At 44.9% G+C, this 18,982-nt stretch overlaps 2 protein-coding genes across 2 annotated transcripts; both read left to right on the top strand.

Moving 5' to 3' along the window:
• Positions 1-4,795: 4,795 nt before the first annotated feature.
• slc10a4 (solute carrier family 10 member 4) lies at positions 4,796-14,213 on the top strand. Its single transcript, XM_063042128.1, has 3 exons — positions 4,796-5,052; positions 5,595-5,805; positions 13,505-14,213. Exons 1-3 carry the CDS (start codon positions 4,811-4,813, stop codon positions 14,018-14,020), a joined length of 969 nt encoding a protein of 322 aa, XP_062898198.1. The 5' UTR covers positions 4,796-4,810; the 3' UTR covers positions 14,021-14,213.
• A 330-nt stretch (positions 14,214-14,543) lies between these two features.
• Positions 14,544-16,438, top strand: zar1 (zygote arrest 1). Its single transcript, XM_063042127.1, has 5 exons — positions 14,544-15,143; positions 15,234-15,251; positions 15,966-16,058; positions 16,130-16,204; positions 16,295-16,438. The coding sequence occupies exons 1-5, from the start codon at positions 14,544-14,546 to the stop codon at positions 16,436-16,438; spliced, it is 930 nt and encodes a 309-aa protein (XP_062898197.1).
• The last annotated feature ends 2,544 nt before the right edge of the window (positions 16,439-18,982 follow it).

Genomic DNA, 18,982 nt, shown 5'->3' with positions numbered 1-18,982 from the left:
GCATTATGGCTTGTTATGGCAATTGCTCTGCCGATGACTGCAAGAAACTGAAGGGAGCTGTGGACACAGCTCATCATATCACAGCATCTAACGTCCCCTCCATGGACCCCCTCTACATTTCTCACTGCCTCCATAGAGCAACCAACATCATCACAGACTCCACCCCGAACAGTCTCTCTTCTACCCTTCCTATCGGGCAAGAGATACAAAAGCACATATCACCTGGCTCGAAGTCAGCTTCTATCCCATTTTTATAAGACTATTGAACTGTCCCCTGGTGTAAGATAGACTCCTGAGCTCACATTCGACTTCATTGTGGCCTTGAACCTTACTACCTGGCTGGCTGCAGTTTCTCTGCCACTATTCTGCAGTGAGTATTGGATTTCCCTTGTACTACCTCGATGCTTTGTGTGATGAAATGATCTGTATGGATGGCCAGCAAAACAATTTTTTCACTTTACCTCCATACATGTGACAAAAGTAAACTAGTTTACCAATTTATATTTAGTACTACTTTGTATCAGAGCAGTGACAAAGATCAATAGCAGAGTTCTAGTCAAGGAACCTTAAATCAAACATGGCAGGGTCATTGGTGGAATTAATTTGGCAAATACCTATTCAATTAACATTCAATTGAGTATCAATATGCACAATGCTACAATGCAATTGTTACATTTCTAAGCAATATATTTGGCAACAACTCCTGTTGTCAGATATGCAAATAAATAATGAGTATTATAGGAATTATATATAGCTGAAATGGGGAATAAAATATGAGGATAATGGTAGTGGAAAGGGGAGACCAGGCGAAATTTCGGGATAAATGGGCACCCATGTAGAATTAAAACGGGGAGCGACACACAAAATGCTCAAGGGACTCAGTGGGTCAGGCAGCAGATGAGGAGGAATTGGACAGACTATCTGACCCGCGGAGTTCTTCCAAGTCTTCTGTGTTGCTGCGGATTCCAGCATTCGCAGTCTTGTGTATCTCTTATTAAAATGAAGATAAATTGTTTCTCTTGGAAAATTGTGGGCCTTTGGAGCGCGTGGGCGCTAAGTCAGTAGGGAGATTCTCGAATTAGGTGTTTGGACCACAAAAAGCTTTGGGGAACAGGCAGGAAATATGCCACCGAGCACATGGGGTGAACGTCGGGGCAGCTTCAGCAGACCTGCCGGCAATCGTCTGCACCCAGTCCGCCGAGAAATCCCTTCCTCGGTTACTATCAAATTCTAATCCCGACCTACACTAGGGTGAATTGGTAACAGCTGCTGGCCAATGCAGTTACTGCACCCGCGTAACGGGAGGTGCGGACCCTGCTCTCTGGCGCCGTTCGGCATGAATTTCTCGTCCCGGCACTTTAGGGTGCAGCTGCTCTCCATCGGAGTCCACACGTTTGGAATGAATTTCCCGCCTTCCTTTGTTTCTAAATTAAATTAACAGAGTGGCTAAGGATTCATTCCTATAGCCGTCTCATATAATATCACGAACTGCTGGAGATATGTTCATTTCACAAATGTTCGCAAGTACCAAAACAGATTTAGGTAACAGAGCCCCTGTTCGTGCTGGTGAGGCATCTCGGAGAGCACATTACACAAGGACAACATTGCTTTCAACATCACTTACTGCCCGTTACGCCGCTGGTGTTTACCGTAGCAATGAAAGTCCTCCAACTCTGGTGGTGTACGGGGCTTCTTTCGTCACGTCAGTAGTTCCCCCTCGGTTTTCATTACGGTCAGTCACGGAAGTCCCGAGTGGAGACTCGGGAATACTGTCGAGCTCAGAAGTAGAAGGATTCTTCATTGTTGTTTCCGTAAGAATTTTGTTTTACCAGTCAGAGCTGTTAGCTCTGAGCTGAACCCCAGAACCTGGTGCACTTTTAGTCTGGCCTCTACTCTTTGACCTGTTTGGCACGCGAGACCCTACTAAGCGCCAAAGCAGAGCGGCCCGACTCCAGCCAATGTGGCGCTCCGGGTCATCGGGGCGCGCAGGCCTCCAGACCCGAAGACAAGATTGTGCTCTTTTTGGAGGTTCAACATAGCAGAGTGTCCTAAATTGCTTCATACTGGTGAGAGGGGCTGGCGGGTGAGCGGCGCCGAACTGCAGTGATGCTGAGGACAGCGGAACAGTTGAATATTGAATTGAACTGAATCGGTTGTGACACGTACAGTGAAAAGCCTGTCTTGCGTACTGTTCATACTGATCAAATCACTACACGGTGCATTCAGGTTGAACAAGATAAAACAATAATAGAATTCGGAATAAAGTGTATCAGCTACAGAAAAGGTGCAGTGCAGATAAATAAGGTGCAAGATCATAAGGAGGTGGATAAAGTGATGTTTCAGAGGGTGGAGTGGGACGCTTTAATCTGAACCCCCTTGATGCCGCGGTGTTTATTCGAAAGTGCAGTAGACTGATTTACTGATCTTTCATCTTGAAATCAAACCCAGTTCCGAACTGTCTGCTTCTGCTGCGAATCGCGTGTGTTGTTCCTGGCACCTCAGCGTGGCCAAGAGGCCACCAGGTGTACGACACTTGCCAATGACAGTGAGAAAGACCATGCGTGTGAGTACATAGTGGATGGAACTGTTCTGCAAGGTGCCGCCCGGGGAACATCCACTTCTTTAAGCGCCGGGGTATCGTTACACCACTTCTGCTAATCTGGTAGTATTGATAATGTAATGCAGGCACCTTATCAATACTTCCTTGGCTGAGCGCGACCATTCAAGGATCGAGAGAAAGCACCAGGACCCCGCTGTTTGATTCGGTTTCCTCCTTAACTCAGATGTTATTTATTTAGTTAGAGATACAGCTGCAGAGTTAACCCTTTCAGCCTTTCGAGTCACGCCGCCCAGTAACTCCGCAATCCCGATTAACACTAACCTAATCACGGGGACAATTTACAATGAACAATTAATCTACTCGGTAGGTAGGAGGAAACCGGAGTACCCGGGGGAAACCTACGCATTTCCTGGGAAGGACCGACAGAGACTCGAACGACCGTGCCACCCAACACCTGTTATTCTATATATATATATTTAAAAATAAACCCAAACATACAAGAAACAGACGGTAGGGGCTATGGGAATTCTGTGTGTGATACAATTTAGCGCAGATAGTGGAATATGGAGCAACAAATTATCTGTTGGAGGAACGTCGATACTTCATTTTCCCCACATAAGCTGCTCGACCTGTTGAGTTTCTCCAGCAGACTGTTGTTCTGAATTGTGTGTGTGTGTGTGTGTATATATGAGTGTGTATGTATGTGTGTGTATATGACTGTATATGAGTGTGTGTGTATGAGTGTGTGTGTGTCTGTGTGTGGGGGGGTGTGTATGAGTGTGTGTGTGTGTATGTGTGTGTGTATGAGTGTGTGTGTGGGTGTGTGTGTGTGTGTATGAGAGTGTGTGTGTATGTGTATGAGTATGTGTGTGTGTAAATGAGTGTGTGGGTGTGTGTAAATGAGTGTGTGTGGGTGTGTGTGTATGTATGAGAGTGTGTGTGTATGAGTGTGTGTGTCTGTGTCTGTGTGTATGAGCGTGTATGTGTGTATGAGAGTATGTGTGTGTATGAGAGTGTGTGTGTGTGTAAATGAGTGTGTGTGTAAATGAGTGTATGAGTGTGTGTGTATGAGAGTGTGTGTGTGTGTATGAGTGTGTGTGTGTGTATGAGAGTGTGTGTAAATGAGTGTGTGTGTAAATGAGTGTGTGTGTATGAGAGTGTGTGTGTGTAAATGAGTGTGTGTAAATGAGTGTGTGTGTGTGAGTGTGTGTATGAGAGTGTGTGTGTAAATGAGTGTGTGTAAATGAGTGTGTGTGTATGAGTGTGTGTGTAAATGAGTGTGTGTGTAAATGAGTGTGTGTGTGTATGAGTGTGTGTGTGTATGAGAGTGTGTGTGTGTAAATGAATGTGTGTGTATGAGTGTGTGTGTAAATGAGTGTGTGTGTATGAGTGTGTGTGTATGAGAGTGTGTGTGTATGAGTATGTACGTGTGTATGTAAATGAGTGTGTGTGTATGTGTGTGTGTAAATGAGTGTGTGTGTGTAAATGAGTGTGTGTGTGTGGGGGGGGGGTTCTCTCCCACCGTTGAGTGCAGGCTCGGGGACTGTTCGAGCGCGCGGCAGGGAGGAAAACATATTTAAATCGTGGTTAAACTGCCTTCTGGCCAGGTGTGGACATTTGCCTTCTCACCTTTCGTGCAGTTCCGGCACTTCAAGATCAGAAATAGATGGAAAGTCGATTGTCTCCCCGCTTCTTAATGAAACATTGCAGACCTTTGTGATGTCTTGAAGAAACCCCGAATGAAGCAAAATTCACAGACACCATCCCTGATCAGTCTCCTTCCGTGCCTCGGACTACAAATTGTAACTGTGGCATTTAATCCCAGAGATGCTAATCAGATTTGAATTGAACTGGGGAGAGAACTGTCATCTCGCCAATAAGATCCCGCTGGAAGGAACCACTGGAGAAAGACTCCCAGCCTATATAAATGCAGTCAGAATGTGCGTGTGAGTTGCCCGAGCTCCTTCGGTTGAAGTAGGGAGTTTGCTTCCTTGGCTCGGACCAGACATCGCCCGGATGGAGAACGATACCTTCGCTCTTAATACCACCTGGATGCCGGCCACTGTCCTGGATGTTTCCAACTCCACGGGCACAACTGAGGAGTTCACCGCTCAGACAGATGTGCAATCATCCAGTTGTGGAGGGAGCCCGGAGGTTTCCACTCCGGGGGAGATCCCTGCCAAGCCCTTCTGGGACTCTAGCCTGAATCAAGGTATTAACGTATTGGTGGCGGCGCTGCTGTGCCTGACTATGCTGGGTCTGGGCTGCACGGTGGAGGTGCAGCGGCTGGGAGCTCACCTCAGGAGGCCGGTGGCCGTTGTGTTGGCTGCCATCACCCAGTTTGTCATCATGCCTTTGGTGGCCTTCCTGCTCGCCCTGCTCTTCTCCCTCCCTGATGTGGCGGCTGTTGCCGTGCTTCTGTGCGGCTGCTGTCCCGGCGGCAACCTCTCCAACATCATGGCTGTTCTGGTCAGCGGAGACATGAACCTCAGGTAAGAAGGTGCGGAGGGGTGAGGGCGGCCTGCGGAATGGGTCCGGGGCTTCTCTCAGCCATCCTACTGCGTCGCGGCCGCCCACAGGCCACACGGCGGAAAGGGGAACCCAGCCCGGGATGGGAGAAGGCGTGAGGGACAATGTGAGATGGAGAGAAGGGTGGTGGGTAAGGCATTGTGAGGATTGATGCGTTGTGGGATGTGAGGGGTGGGCACTGGGGTTGTGGGGTGGTCTGCAGGTGATGGGGTAGGGTGTGGGATGCGGTTTAGGGGGTGAGTGAGGAGTACAAGTGACAGTGCGCGGGTGAGTGGTGGCCGGTGTAGGGATGTGTGGGGGATTTGTGGTAAGGGTTGATGGAGGTGTAGGGGTTTGTATCTGTGAAGGAGACGGTGGCGGTGAGGTTATGTCTGGAGCTGGAGAATGTGAGCGGAACCGCTGAATCGGACACGAGTATTGACGGTGCGGTGACCGCGCTGATGTGGGAAGCTCTGTGACTCACGACTGATTCACGTCCTCTGTTTCTCTTCCCCCCCACCCCAAGTATAATGATGACCGTATCCTCAACGCTCCTGGCGCTGCTGTTGATGCCCTTGTGCTTGTGGATTTATAGCCGAGCCTGGATTAACACCTCTGTAGTTCAACTCATGCCCTTTGGGGCGATAATTCTTACTCTCTGCAGCACTTTAATCCCCATTGGTCTGGGTGTCTTCATCAGATTCAAACACAGCCGAGCTGCTGACATTCTCCTCAAGGTAGGGTTACCGGGGCTTGGAGGACTTTCACTGCTGAGCAGGTGACTGTATCGCCTACTTTAATCACGGAAAATGTTCACCAAGCAGGAAGCCGCACATATTTTTCCTCAAAGGGATCGTGTAAATGGAATTGTAATTGAAATATGAATTAGAATGCATGAAAGTGATTTTCATTCAAAAATACGAAAATCAATTAAAAGATATTAAACTACAATCTTTTTAAGGGCTCGGTTAAAAGCAGGCAATCAGGAGATGGAGACGGGTCATTTCAATAGACAATAGATAATAGGTGCAGGAGTAGGCCACTCGGCCCTTCGAGCCAGCACCGCCATTCGCTGTGATCATGGCTGATCATCCACAATCAGTATCCAGTTCCTGCCTTATCCCCATAACCTTTGATTCCGCTATCTTTAAGAGCTCTATCCATCTCTTTCTTGAAAGCATCCGGAGACTTGGCCTCCACAGCCTTCTGGGGCAGAGCATTCCATATATCCACCACTCTCTGGGTGAAAAAGTTTTTCCTCAATTCCGTTCTAAATGGCCTACCCCTTATTCTTAAACTGTGGCCTCTGGTTCTGGACTCACCCATCAGCAGGAACATGCTCCCTGCCTCCAGTGTGTCCAATCCCTTAATAATCGTATATGTTTCAATAAGATCCCCTCTCAGCCTTCTAAATTCCAAAGTATACAAGCCCAGTCGCTCCAATCTTTCGACATATGACTGTCCCGCCATCCCGGGAATTAACCTTGTGAACCTACGCTGCACTCCCTCAATGTCCTTCCTCAAATTTGGAGACCACAACTGCACACAGTACCCCAGGTGTGGTCTCACCAGGGCCCTGGACAGCTGCAGAAGGACCTCTTTGCTTTTATACTCAATTCCCCTTGTTATGGCCAGCATGCCATTAGCTTTCTTCACTGCCTGCTGTACTTGCATGCTTGCTTTCAGTGACTGATGTACAAGTACACTTAGATCTCGTTGTGCTTCCCCTTTTCCTAACTTGGCTCCATTTAGATAATAATCTGCCTTCCTGTTCTTACCACCAAAGTAGATAACCTCACATTTATCCACATTAAACTGCATCTGCCATGCATCTGCCCACTCACCCAGCCTGTCCAAGTCACCCTGCATTCTCATAACATCTTCCTCACATTTCACACTGCCAACCGGCTTTGTGTCATTGGCAAATTTGCTAATGTTACTTTTAAGTCCCTCATCTAAATCATTAATGTATATTGTAAACAGCTGCGGTCCCAGCACTGAACCCTGCGGTACCCCACTGGTCACCGCCTGCCATTCCGAAAGAGACCCGTTAATTGCTACTCTTTGTTTTCTGTCAGCCAGTCAATTTTCAATCCATGTCAGTACTCTGTCCCCAATACCATGTGCCCTAATTTTGCCCACTAATCTCCTATGTGGGACTTTATCAAAGACTTTCTGAAAGTCCAGGTACACTACATCCACTGGCTCTCCCTTGTCCATTTTCATAGTTACATCCTCAAAAAATTCCAGAAGATTAGTCAAGCACGATTTCCCCTTCGTAAATCCATGCTGACGCGGACCAATCCTGTTACTGCTATCCAGATGTGTCGTAATTTCATCTTTTATTATTGACTCCAGCATCTTTCCCAACACCGACGTCAGGCTAACCGGTCTATAATTCCGTTTTCTCTCTTCCTCCTTTCTTGAAGAGAGGGACAACATTAGCCATCCTCCCTCGGGCTTATTAACCATTGTTAACTCACTCTCAAGTGTTCTCGGTTCATCGTTCAACACGCTTATATACTCTTCTGAGGTTTTTCCAACTAGAGAACAACTTGCACATTTGTTCTTAGATTTTGATCGCGGCTTTATACGCGTTGCTTTTGTCAAATGAAACTAAAATCCCCGGACATAAGCGGCAAAGCCCAGATGACACGTCGTGACTGAAAAAATATTGCACTCTTCCGAGAAGTTCGATTTGTGCATGGGTTGTCATTCGCCCCTCTGCTCTTTGAACGCTGAGCTTCCCCCTTCCCCGACACACACACACACACACACACACACACACATATACACAGGCACACGCACACACACACACACACATGCACACACACAAGCCAATACAAATGCTGTCGATCTAAATTTTTAAATAAACTGAGATAAAACTCCCAGCAGGTCAGGCAGTATCTGAGAGAGGGAGCTGGGGGGGGGGGGGGACGAGAGCGAAAGCACAGAGACGGTAGATCTATAAGTCTGTAATTCTGCGTCACGTTCTGCATACAAATCCTTGGAAGTGTCCTGCCCGAAGTGCTAATTGGACCGTTTTCTCTGTTGAGTGTTTCCACCAACTGTTCATTGAATTGGGGGATCCAAGCAAAGAAATCGCTCTTTTGAGACCAGTCGTAAACAGGAGAATTTCATTCAATAGTTTTGTTCTGTGATAACTCGTTTAACGATAGTAAGAACCGCTTATTGAACGTAAATATAACCATTAAACGTATTTTGATATTTACTTATGAAGAAAGTCAATGACTGCTAACTTAACTTTCAATTTACCAATGAACCACTTTTTGATACACATTAATTTCAATTTTAAAACATAAATCTGGCAGGCACAGATTTAAAACAGCGAGGGAAAGTGAGCTAACGCCGGAAATGAATTTCGTGTCTTCGCGGCAGGCAGGAACTATCCACGGATGCAGATTCTCTAGAGGACAAGCCCAAGTACAGGTATAGGCAGGAGCGTGTTAGGACATGGATCAGTAGAGGCCGTGTTGTACCGACCTTTAAACCCTACTGCTAGATCTATCTGATGATTCTCTCCCGCATAGACTACAAATTTTCTTTAATCCGTGTCCCTATCTAAGAGCCTCTTAAATGCCCCTATATTCTTCATAGAAACTCAAATACAGTATTTGCAACAATGTGTCTCCAAAACCACCTTGCACCAACAACAAATGTGGCAGAACGAGTCGTTAGTGGTTTCAGTCAGCAAAATACTGGATGAACTCAACGGGCCAGGCAGCGTCCACGGAAGGGAATTGGCCGAGACATTTACGAACTGGAAAACAAAAGGGGGGAAGAAGCCGGAATAAGAAGGTTGGGGGGAGTACAGTCCGGCATGTGATAGGGGAAACCAGTGTTTAAGGACTAAGTAATCTGATTAGAGAAAAAACGTGGACCATGGAATAAAGGGAAAGAGCGGGAGAACCAGAGGGAGGTGACGGTCAGGCGAGGAGGAGAAGAGAGAGGAAGAGAGGACTGGGGAATGAGAGGCGGGCGAGGAGAGGGACAAATTACTTGGTTAGATCACGCCAGACGGAATATGTGCTGTTGCTCCTCCGACCCGGGTGTGGCCTCATGGGGACAGAAGACTGACATGACGAAACTGGAAAGGGAAGTAGAATTAAAATGGGTGGTCACCGGGTAATCCCGCCTGTTGTGGTAGACGAAGCAAAGGTGGTCGACAAAGCGGTCCCCCAATCTACGTCGTGTCTCACCAGGAGTACCGGATACAGTACCTCTTCCCGACATTGCCTTACCTGGAGGGCCTGCTTAGAGCCCTGAATGGTGGTGAAGGGGGAGTTGTGGGACCAGGTGTAGCTCATATGCCGCTTGCAGAGATGAGCGCCAGGAGGGAGATCAGTGGGGACCGAGGAAGGGACAGTGGAATCACGGAGTAAATGATCCCCACGGAAAGCAGAGGGATCGAGGGGAGGGAAGGCAAGACGTGTTTAGTGGTAGGATTCCGTTGAAGATGGCGGAAGTTGCGGATAATGATGTGCTGGATGCGGGGGCTCAGGAGACGGTAGGTAAGGAGAAGGGGAACTCTATCCCTGTTTTGGTGATGGGAAGATGAGGTAAGGGCGGATGTCCGGGAAATGGAGGAGGGAAATAGATCTCTCCGCTTTCCTCAGGGATTACGCGCTCCGTGACTCTCCTTGTCCACCTGTCCCTCTACTGCCACGATGAGGCTACTCTCAGATCGGAGGAGCAACACCTCGTGTTCCGTCTGGGTAACCTCCAAACTGACGGCATGAACATCAATTTCTCTAATTTTCGGCAATTTCCCTTCCTCCTCCTCTGTTTTAAGATTCCCCATTCTGGTTCCCCTGTCTGCCCTTCCCTTCTCCTCATCTATCTATCAGCTTCCTCTGGTGCACTTCCTTCCATGGTCCACTCTCCTTTCTTATCAGTTTTCTTTTTTCTCAGACATTTACCTTTTCCACCTATCACCTCCCAGTTTCTCACTTCCCACCCACCTCTCCTCACCTAGTTCCACCTATCACCTCCCAGTTTCTCACTTCCCACCCACCTCTCCTCACCTAGTTCCACCTATCACCTCCCAGTTTCTCACTTCCCACCCACCTCTCCTCACCTAGTTCCACCTATCACCTCCCAGTTTATCACTTCCCACCCACCTCTCCTCACCTAGTTCCACCTACCACCTCCCAGTTTCTCACTTCCCACCCACCTCTCCTCACCTAGTTCCACCTACCACCTCCCAGTTTCTCACTTCCCACCCACCTCTCCTCACCTAGTTCCACCTACCACCTCCCAGTTTCTCACTTCCCACCCACCTCTCCTCACCTAGTTCCACCTATCACCTCCCAGTTTCTCACTTCCCACCCACCTCTCCTCACCTAGTTCCACCTATCACCTCCCAGTTTCTCACTTCCCACCCACCTCTCCTCACCTAGTTCCACCTATCACCTCCCAGTTTCTCACTTCCCACCCACCTCTCCTCACCTAGTTCCACCTATCACCTCCCAGTTTATCACTTCCCACCCACCTCTCCTCACCTAGTTCCACCTACCACCTCCCAGTTTCTCACTTCCCACCCACCTTTCCTCACCTAGTTCCACCTACCACCTCCCAGTTTCTCACTTCCCACCCACCTCTCCTCACCTAGTTCCACCTATCACCTCCCAGTTTATCACTTCCCACCCACCTCTCCTCACCTAGTTTCACCTACCACTTCCCAGTTTATACTCCATCCCCCGCCCCGACGTTCTTATTCTGGGTTCTTCGCCCTCTTCAGTCCTGATGAAGGGTGTCGGCCTGAAACGTCGACTCCTTTTAAATATGATGTATGGCTTTTTTGATGTGTTGAGTTGTCAAACCTTCTAAAGAAAAAAAAATCACAGACGCTGGTAATCTGAAACAAAAAAACAACATTCTGGATATTCTCAGCAGGAGTCTGTAGAAAGAGAAACAGTGTTAACGTTTCAAGTTGAAGACCCTTCGTCAGAACAACAGTTTAAGGATTCATTATCATTATAAGCATCAGCTATAAGTATCTTGCTGTAAGAAATAAGATACACTTGTTACAGATTGAGAATTGAATTGGTAATTGCCCATAATTATCGATCGTGTACATAATCTATGCCAATTTCCCCATGTCGTTGTTGGTGTTGTACGTTGAATTAGATGTCCGTTCCAGTGATTTAGACCATTCGACATAGGAGCAGAATTAAGCCATTTGGCCCATCGAGTCTGCTCCGCCATTCAATCTCGGCTGATCCTTTTTCTCCCTTCCCAGCCCCACTCGTCGGCCTCCTCCCCGTAAGCTTTGATGCCTCCTACCCGTAACCTTTCAAGACCCTCTCAATCTCTGCCTTAAATACACCCAACAGCCAGGACTCCGTGGCTGCCTGTGGTAACAAATTTACCATCACCAATTAAATTTAAGGCAGCTTATCTTCTTCAAAAATCTCCTTCTTAAGTCCACCCTCCGCCATCTCCAGTTTAAATTCCATGTGGAATATTTTGGAGGATCAAGAACCAAGAAACCTCTGGCTAAAGAAATTTCTCCGCATCTCGGTTTTAAATGGATGCCCTTCTATCCCGAGGTAGTGCCCTCTTGTCCTAGGCTCTCCCGTCAGGGGAAGCATCCTTTCCACGTCTACTCTGTCTAGGTTTCAATGAGATCCCCTTTCATCCTTCGAAATTCCAGCAAGTACAGACCCAGAGTCATCAAACTTTCCTCGTATGATAACCTTTTCATTCTCGGAATCATCCTCGTGAACCTCCTCTGAACCCGAGTTAAGAAATGTGGTCAATTATTGAAGGCTTCGCAACATTATTTCACTTTATTAAATACTGCAGTAAACTGGAATTAATTACAATTCACAACCCCCTGAGCAGAGTTCCTCCATTCAGAGATAACTGAAAATAAAAGAAAACGGTACTCAAACCAGCACAGTACAGCGATTAGTAAAATAGAATTAGCTCTTTCTGTAAGGTGGTTTTAGGATGAGCTCGCAGCCTGAGTTTCCAACCAATTTACTTCATCTTACTTCCTTACTAAAATTGAATTTTAACTCTGAACATTTACCTCTAATTACTTTGTAAATTAATACCTTAGTACTGGTTTATAAAGAATGTAGATATTCCATAAAAATTTAAAATACTTTATGCGCGAAGCTTAAACGTGACTCAAATAAATACTTCCAAGTAACCGGTAAAATTGAGATCATTTTTATAAGGTAGCAAAAAATGGGGAATTGGTAATTCACTAACTATAACATAGATCCATTTACTTTACTATTGTTATTTACGGACGTCAAAATCACCAATCACGTGTAACTGAGTGTTCTTTGATGACTGCAGTGTTAATAATAGAAAAAAATTGTAACTTCGAATATGCGAACGGAAGGGTAATGTTGTGCAGTGTTTATAGAAATTCGTTGTTTTCTCACCGTCACTGAGTTGGGGCTGATAAACAATTATAATTTCAGGATAGGATCAGAATTTCTCTGAATCATCTGGAAATTTAACCAACCCACAAAGAAATCACTTCTATTTCTCAATTTTTTTTGTTTCACTCTTCCAGGGTTGTTCCTATGGAATGGCCTTTTCCTCAGGCTTCGGAAAAACCGATAAATTAAACACTTATATCTAATAGGTGAATCAACAGCGCTCAAACTGAACAGTATTCCTATTTTCCTCAGTTATAGCATCAAATCGCTCCAGTTTAAGTGCTTTATTCATTCACGAAAGTTGTGCTTTTTAAAGTTGCAGGTCTGGTTGTTACCCATACCAGTTAACAAATCCCGAGTTCTAATGAAGCTAATAATTATGCGATTGTTATTACCTATTGTATGGCCTCTCATACCTCAATAAAGTGTAATCTGAATTACATCTCATCTTGCGTCATTCCCGTAATAAAGTTACTACATCGGATATTAAAACTGGTTTTATCTAGTTGCCCACCCCTATTCAACTAAAGAACTCCCTCTTCTCATTTATCTTTATTAGCTTATAGAATAAACTGTTTTCCATTTTATATAGTCCGGAAAGTTTACCTAATTAGGATCGTGTGCAGAATGTTTTCGTTCCTAAAAAGAAAATGTGTATCCTTGCCCAGGCGTCTAACTTTCCCGAGGTTCTTTTTTTAAAAGCAAGTCTATAGATTCACCAACCACTAGCAGAACTCCCATTTTGATGTATCAACGTCTATTGTTTTGGTCAAAGGTTCATGAAGTTGCTCTGGATAGATCATCACGGAAAATCCCACGGGGAATTTTGTTGATTGCATCTACATTAACTTATAATAACTTTATCTTGCATACTGTTAATTATCACCAGCTCATGTCGAATTTGTACCTACTACAATTGTATAGAACTTAAACCTTATTTCTAAAAGTCAATTTTAGTCACAGAGAAACCAAATTTACATTGGAAACATTTTCTTTTAAAATAATTCTCATCTAGATTTCACTCTGGTCCTTGATGATCACTCTTTTAATCCTCTTCATCCTCACTGGCACAATGCTGGGTCCTGATATTCTCGCTACTATTCCAGTTTCTGTCTACATCGTGGCCCTGCTGATGCCGATTATTGGATACGTTGCTGGTTATGGCCTGGCCACCCTCTTTGATCTACCTTCCAACTGCAAAAGGACAGTTTCCTTGGAGACCGGATGTCAAAATGTGCAGCTCTGTACAGCTATTCTGAAATTAGCCTTCCCACCCCAGATTATCGGCGGTATCTACATGTTTCCGCTACTTTACGCTCTATTCCAAGCTACAGAAGCCACCCTGTTTGTTTTAGGGTACAAAATCTGCAGACGAGATGTGTGGTTAAAGCAAAAGCCATCAGATGAGGATGAGACAGACATTTCGTATAAGAAACTCAAAGAAGAAGATATAAATGCGTCAGTATACGGAGCTGTGAGTGAACAACTCACCAGAGTAATAGAATCCACTACAAGCATAACTCAACTGTGAAACGCCGTGGGCCAGCAACAAACCCGTAACTGATTGCTGTGTCTGCTTTACACGTGCTCTGTGCAATCCGGATGTTCTTGTTTGGTAAATCAGTATATTGAAGAATGTCTGAATTAATAGCGGATTTCACAAGTGCGAGTTTGTTATTCATTGGGTGCATGTAAATAATGATCTTCTGGCTGTTATATATAGCGATCCCTCAAAACATTTAATACATTCTACGTGAAATTTCAAAATTTGTTGGGATTTGGTGAATAACTAAGAGATATTATTTATGCTCATATACGATATATCTAACACAATCTTCTCTTGAATTATATGAACCATCAGAAATAATATAATTTGCTTCAGAGCTGCTTCAATTCTATTGCAATGTTTTGTTCACTCGTGACTAATAAAGTTATCTGAACTCCGTGAGCACAGCTTGTTAAAGGAATTGTTTGAATCAATCAAAGACAGCCGTGTAATTGACTGAATGGACTATTTAAATAAAGCAAGCCTTTACACATCTCTGCCTAAAGCAATGGCTACCTTAGGAGAAGAGGTGTTTGATTATATTTACTCGCCATATAATCCCTACTCTTATCAATATTTGAGTAATCGACCAAAAAGTTCTAATTGGAGGCAAAGACATTACCTAAACAGCTATGCGGACCCTATCGAATATTTTGACAACTATCAACGCGCTCAGCTCAAAGCCATATTGTCTCAGGTGAACCCAAACTTAACTCCAAGAATGAGAAAAGCCAACACCAAAGACATCGGAGTGCAGGTTAACCCTAAAATCGATACGTCTGTGCAATGTTCCTTGGGTCCAAGAACACTCATGAAGATGACTATGAGGCAGAAAGATGTAGCCTTCAAATGCCGGGCTTCACCAAACCAGGTCCAAGGCAGTCAGGCGAGTATGCCCAAGAATGTTCGATTCCGGAGAACGATGGCTATCTACTCGCCTATCGTGTCATCCAACCTAAACGCATCCATCAATAAAGACGACCAGGAAACTAGAAAAACAGATTCCAAACAGCCGCAAGAAGAGACACTTTTAGAAGAAGCGAAAGAGAACGAAGAACAGGAGGCCACGTTAGAGCCAGTGCGGAGTCCCGCAGAGACAAGCTCAACAGTTCTAGATGAGACTAGTACCGAGGAACCTCAGAATACAAAGAAAAAGCAAAATAACGAAGACGTAGTAGTCAACACTGCTAAAAATGAGAGACGGCTAAAATTTCAGGTGAGAATTTTATTTTAAAACGTTCCTTCAAGCGGTAAAAGTCGGGAATTAAACTTGAACCCATCAGCAGTTTAAATGGTCTGAATAACAAGGTGTTTGCTGTGCACTGAAAAAAAAGGAATATAATTCGAGTCATACTAATAAATGATTAAAAGGTCACTAGCGTGGGGGTTATTTTAATCCACGATAGGGTTGGATAGTAGGCTATTTCAAACTTGTTTAATTGCAGTGATGATGGAGCTCACTTGAGCATGTGAAGAACAGTTTAGTATATGCCAAGCACGCATTTTGTGCATAGAACACTCCACTGGTTCGATATCGCAGTTTGGGAACGAGGAGTTGCAATGAACAGCTGCATGGTAGACGCCACTGTCTCTCCACCTAGAAACGTGCTCTGGAGACCCTAAAATCTTGAGCAACAAATCAGCTGGAGAAACATAACGGGTCGAACAGCAGCTGTGGAGAGGGGGAAAATATCTGTTTTGGATCGAGTCCCTGATGTTTGTTCCTTTAAATTCCTGCAGCAGATTTTCCTCCTCCAGAATCGTACTCCGGCTGTTCTTGGGATTTTAATGGAGTTGAAGTACCAGCTGGTTCTTTGTGCAGTCATTTAACCAATCATTTTATTCACCTCACACCATTAAACAAAGGCGACGGACGGAAAGACGGGTACCGTTTTTACATGGACTGTAAAATGTCTTTTTCTTGGTTTAGTTCCTAGAGCAAAAGTATGGATACTTCCACTGCAAGGACTGCAATGCTCGTTGGGAGAGTGCTTACGTCTGGTGTGTACAAGGCACGAACAAGGTAAGTACAAGCCAAGCGCGTTGGCATATTCTTTGAGAATCGTCTCTTTCATGAATCCCTTCTCCCCACAGGTCTACTTCAAGCAGTTTTGTAGAACCTGCGAGAAGGCGTACAACCCTTACCGAGTCGAGAACATCACCTGTCAAGTAAGTAGCGCCGGAAGCAGGCCACTGTAGACGAGTTTTGAGGAGTACCCAGCAGCCTGCAGTGAGACATGTTTTTTCCTGCCCCATCAGACCTGCAGACAGACGAGATGCACCTGCCTCATCAAAATGCGGCATGTTGACCCAAAGAGGCCACATCGTCAGGATCTGTGTGGCAGGTGCAAGGGTAAACGGCTCTCGTGTGACAGCACTTTCAGCTTCAAATACATCATTTGATTTCGATGGTGATTTCCTGCTCGAACTCGAGTTAATGGAATGCAATAAGTAGTCTTTTTGGCTTAATAAAATTGCAAAAATAAAGTGTGTAAAAAAGCATTTTCTGCTTGCTGCTTCCTAACACAGACCGCATCTTAAAACGGTTTATGGTAGATATTAATCCACCCAACGAATCTCATGAAAAGTTTTATCAACAAACTTTCTAGGTTCCGTTATTTAAGTTTCAGATCCTGTACTTCAAATGCGCCCCTATTTCACGTGTTCCCACATTAGTTGCAGTTAAATTCCAGCCTTTCCAAAATTTGGTTGAGTTGTTGGCTGCCATATTACCGGGAGGCGGCACGGTAGCGAAATGGTTAACGCGCTGTTTAAGGCTTACGGCATGGGCACAGGCGTTTCTTACCACCCTTCAAAGATTACGATTAGGCTGAATTGTGGGTATCCTATGGTGCATAGTCCTCATTGAATTTGAGGCAAGCGACGCACTTCGTTGCGCATGTGCTAATGAACATTGTGTGGGAAGAAAGAGAGAGGCCAAGAGTAGATGGCAAGTGCTGTCACCTATTAACTTTGCGTAGTTGACCCCGTTTCCTATAATTCTAATTCTTTGTCCTAACACTTACTTGCCTACTTTTGGTTTCCTGCACCGTTGTTCCAAGGGCCGGTACAGGTTTTAACCGTCCCTCATCTCGCTGGATACGATGGCCTTCTACACTATTGTAAGAACTAGCTAATTTCACATCCACGTGTAACACGGGTGCTTTCTCTTGCAATTAGCTCGTTGACATGTGCATTTCCTGAGTTTTTGAACCTTCCACGTTGGTTCTAGATGCTGGATGACTTGCTGCATTTTTTAAACGCCCAGTCACGATGCTCTCTCAAATTGTGACCATTGTGATTACGATTGTCCTTCCGGGTTTAAGTATTATTTAAACTTTGAAACTATAATCCATACCATAGTTGAACCCAGCAGAATAACATCTTCAGCCACACAAGTGCCCAAGAGTGCACTGGGTGTAAATAGAAACAGCTCTTAAATGTAGGTGGTAGAAGTAGTTGAATCTGCCATTGGGGTACAAGAGCTCAAGGAAACAAACGACTTGCTTATTTCCACTGTTTAAATTACTATTAAGGTGGTTGCTGTCAGAAGTAAATCCCATCCAGTACTGCACGTGACTGAGTTTCTTTTGATGTACAACTTCAACTATCCTTTAGATTCCATAAATTATGCTTGACCTCAAGGCTCTTCCAGCTGTTTTCCCCATACTGTAGCACCTACAGCCAGCGTGTATATATCACAAGACTAACTTTGCCAATTAATTTCACAAAATCTTTCATTATCATACTAATACACCACTAGCTATCCAAGTTACAATTCAGCATAGATAGTTTAGACCTTGAAGAAACAAAATAATTTTGGGGGGGGGTCAGGGAAATCATGTTTAAACACCCTTGTGGTTTCTAAACTGCTTGTTCACTTTTATCAGTGGACATTGAGGGGGTATGGGAAAGAAAAAAGGATTTTTCTTTTATTCCATGATGCTCAGTCTGAAGAGAATCATCCCCATTTATATATAATTACACATAGCACTTTAAATTAAACCAGCCTATAAGGTAATACAGTAAACAACAGGAATGCTGCAGATAGTGGAAATTCAAGCAACACACATAAAAAGTTGCTGGTGAACACAGTAGGCCAGACAGCATCTCTAGGAAGAAGTGCAGTCGACATCCCGCGGAATATACCCCTTGGCCCATCCTCTGGGGTCTCTCCCTCCCTCCCCCCCCCGTCTTTCCTCCCGGACCTCCTGTCCCATGATCCTCTCGTATCCCTTTTGCCTATCACCTGTCCAGCTCTTGGCTCCATCCCTCCCCCCCTCCCCCTCCTGTCTTCTCCTATCATTTTGGATCTCCCCCTCCCCCTCCAACTTTCAAATCCCTTACTCACTCTTCCTTCAGTTAGTCCTGACGAAGGGTCTCGGCCTGAAACGTCGACTGCACCTCTTCCTAGAGATGCTGCCTGGCCTGCTGCGTTCACCAGCAACTTTTATGAAGGTAATATAGTATAAAGGCTAGAAGATATTACCTTTGTGTGGTGATTTATTTTTTTTAAACCTCTGTAGATTCAAGGTTATGTTATAAATACACACATCCACACCCAGTTTAATTTCAGCTGTCATTTCAAATTGGGATTTTTAATCCTTAAATGGATATTAACCCAATTCTAGTCAATACTTTTGTCACATAGCTCTTGCACTAATGAAAAGCAACAATCTCCCAGATTGAGATTTTCAAATAAAACATGGTAGAGTGATAGTTAAATTCAAGTCTTTGTTCAGCTGGGATGGATGTCAAAGACTTGATATCTAGTGGGAGTGTGGAAAGAGAAAATTCATGTGATCTACTTGCATCATTATTTACTCCCCTCAAATTCAGTGGTGTAAACACAAAGTGCTTGTCCAGTAAACTTGTTCAGATGGTTAGCTTTCTGTTATTTAAATAGGGGCAATTCTAAAACTACCCCAAACAGAATTGATCACGTAC

The sequence above is a fragment of the Mobula hypostoma genome, chromosome 3 (assembly GCF_963921235.1).
Source record: "Mobula hypostoma chromosome 3, sMobHyp1.1, whole genome shotgun sequence".
Classification (NCBI taxonomy): Eukaryota; Metazoa; Chordata; class Chondrichthyes; order Myliobatiformes; family Myliobatidae; genus Mobula; species Mobula hypostoma.
The sequence above is the reverse complement of the archived record's forward strand: the minus strand, read 5'-3'. Positions and strand labels throughout refer to the sequence as shown.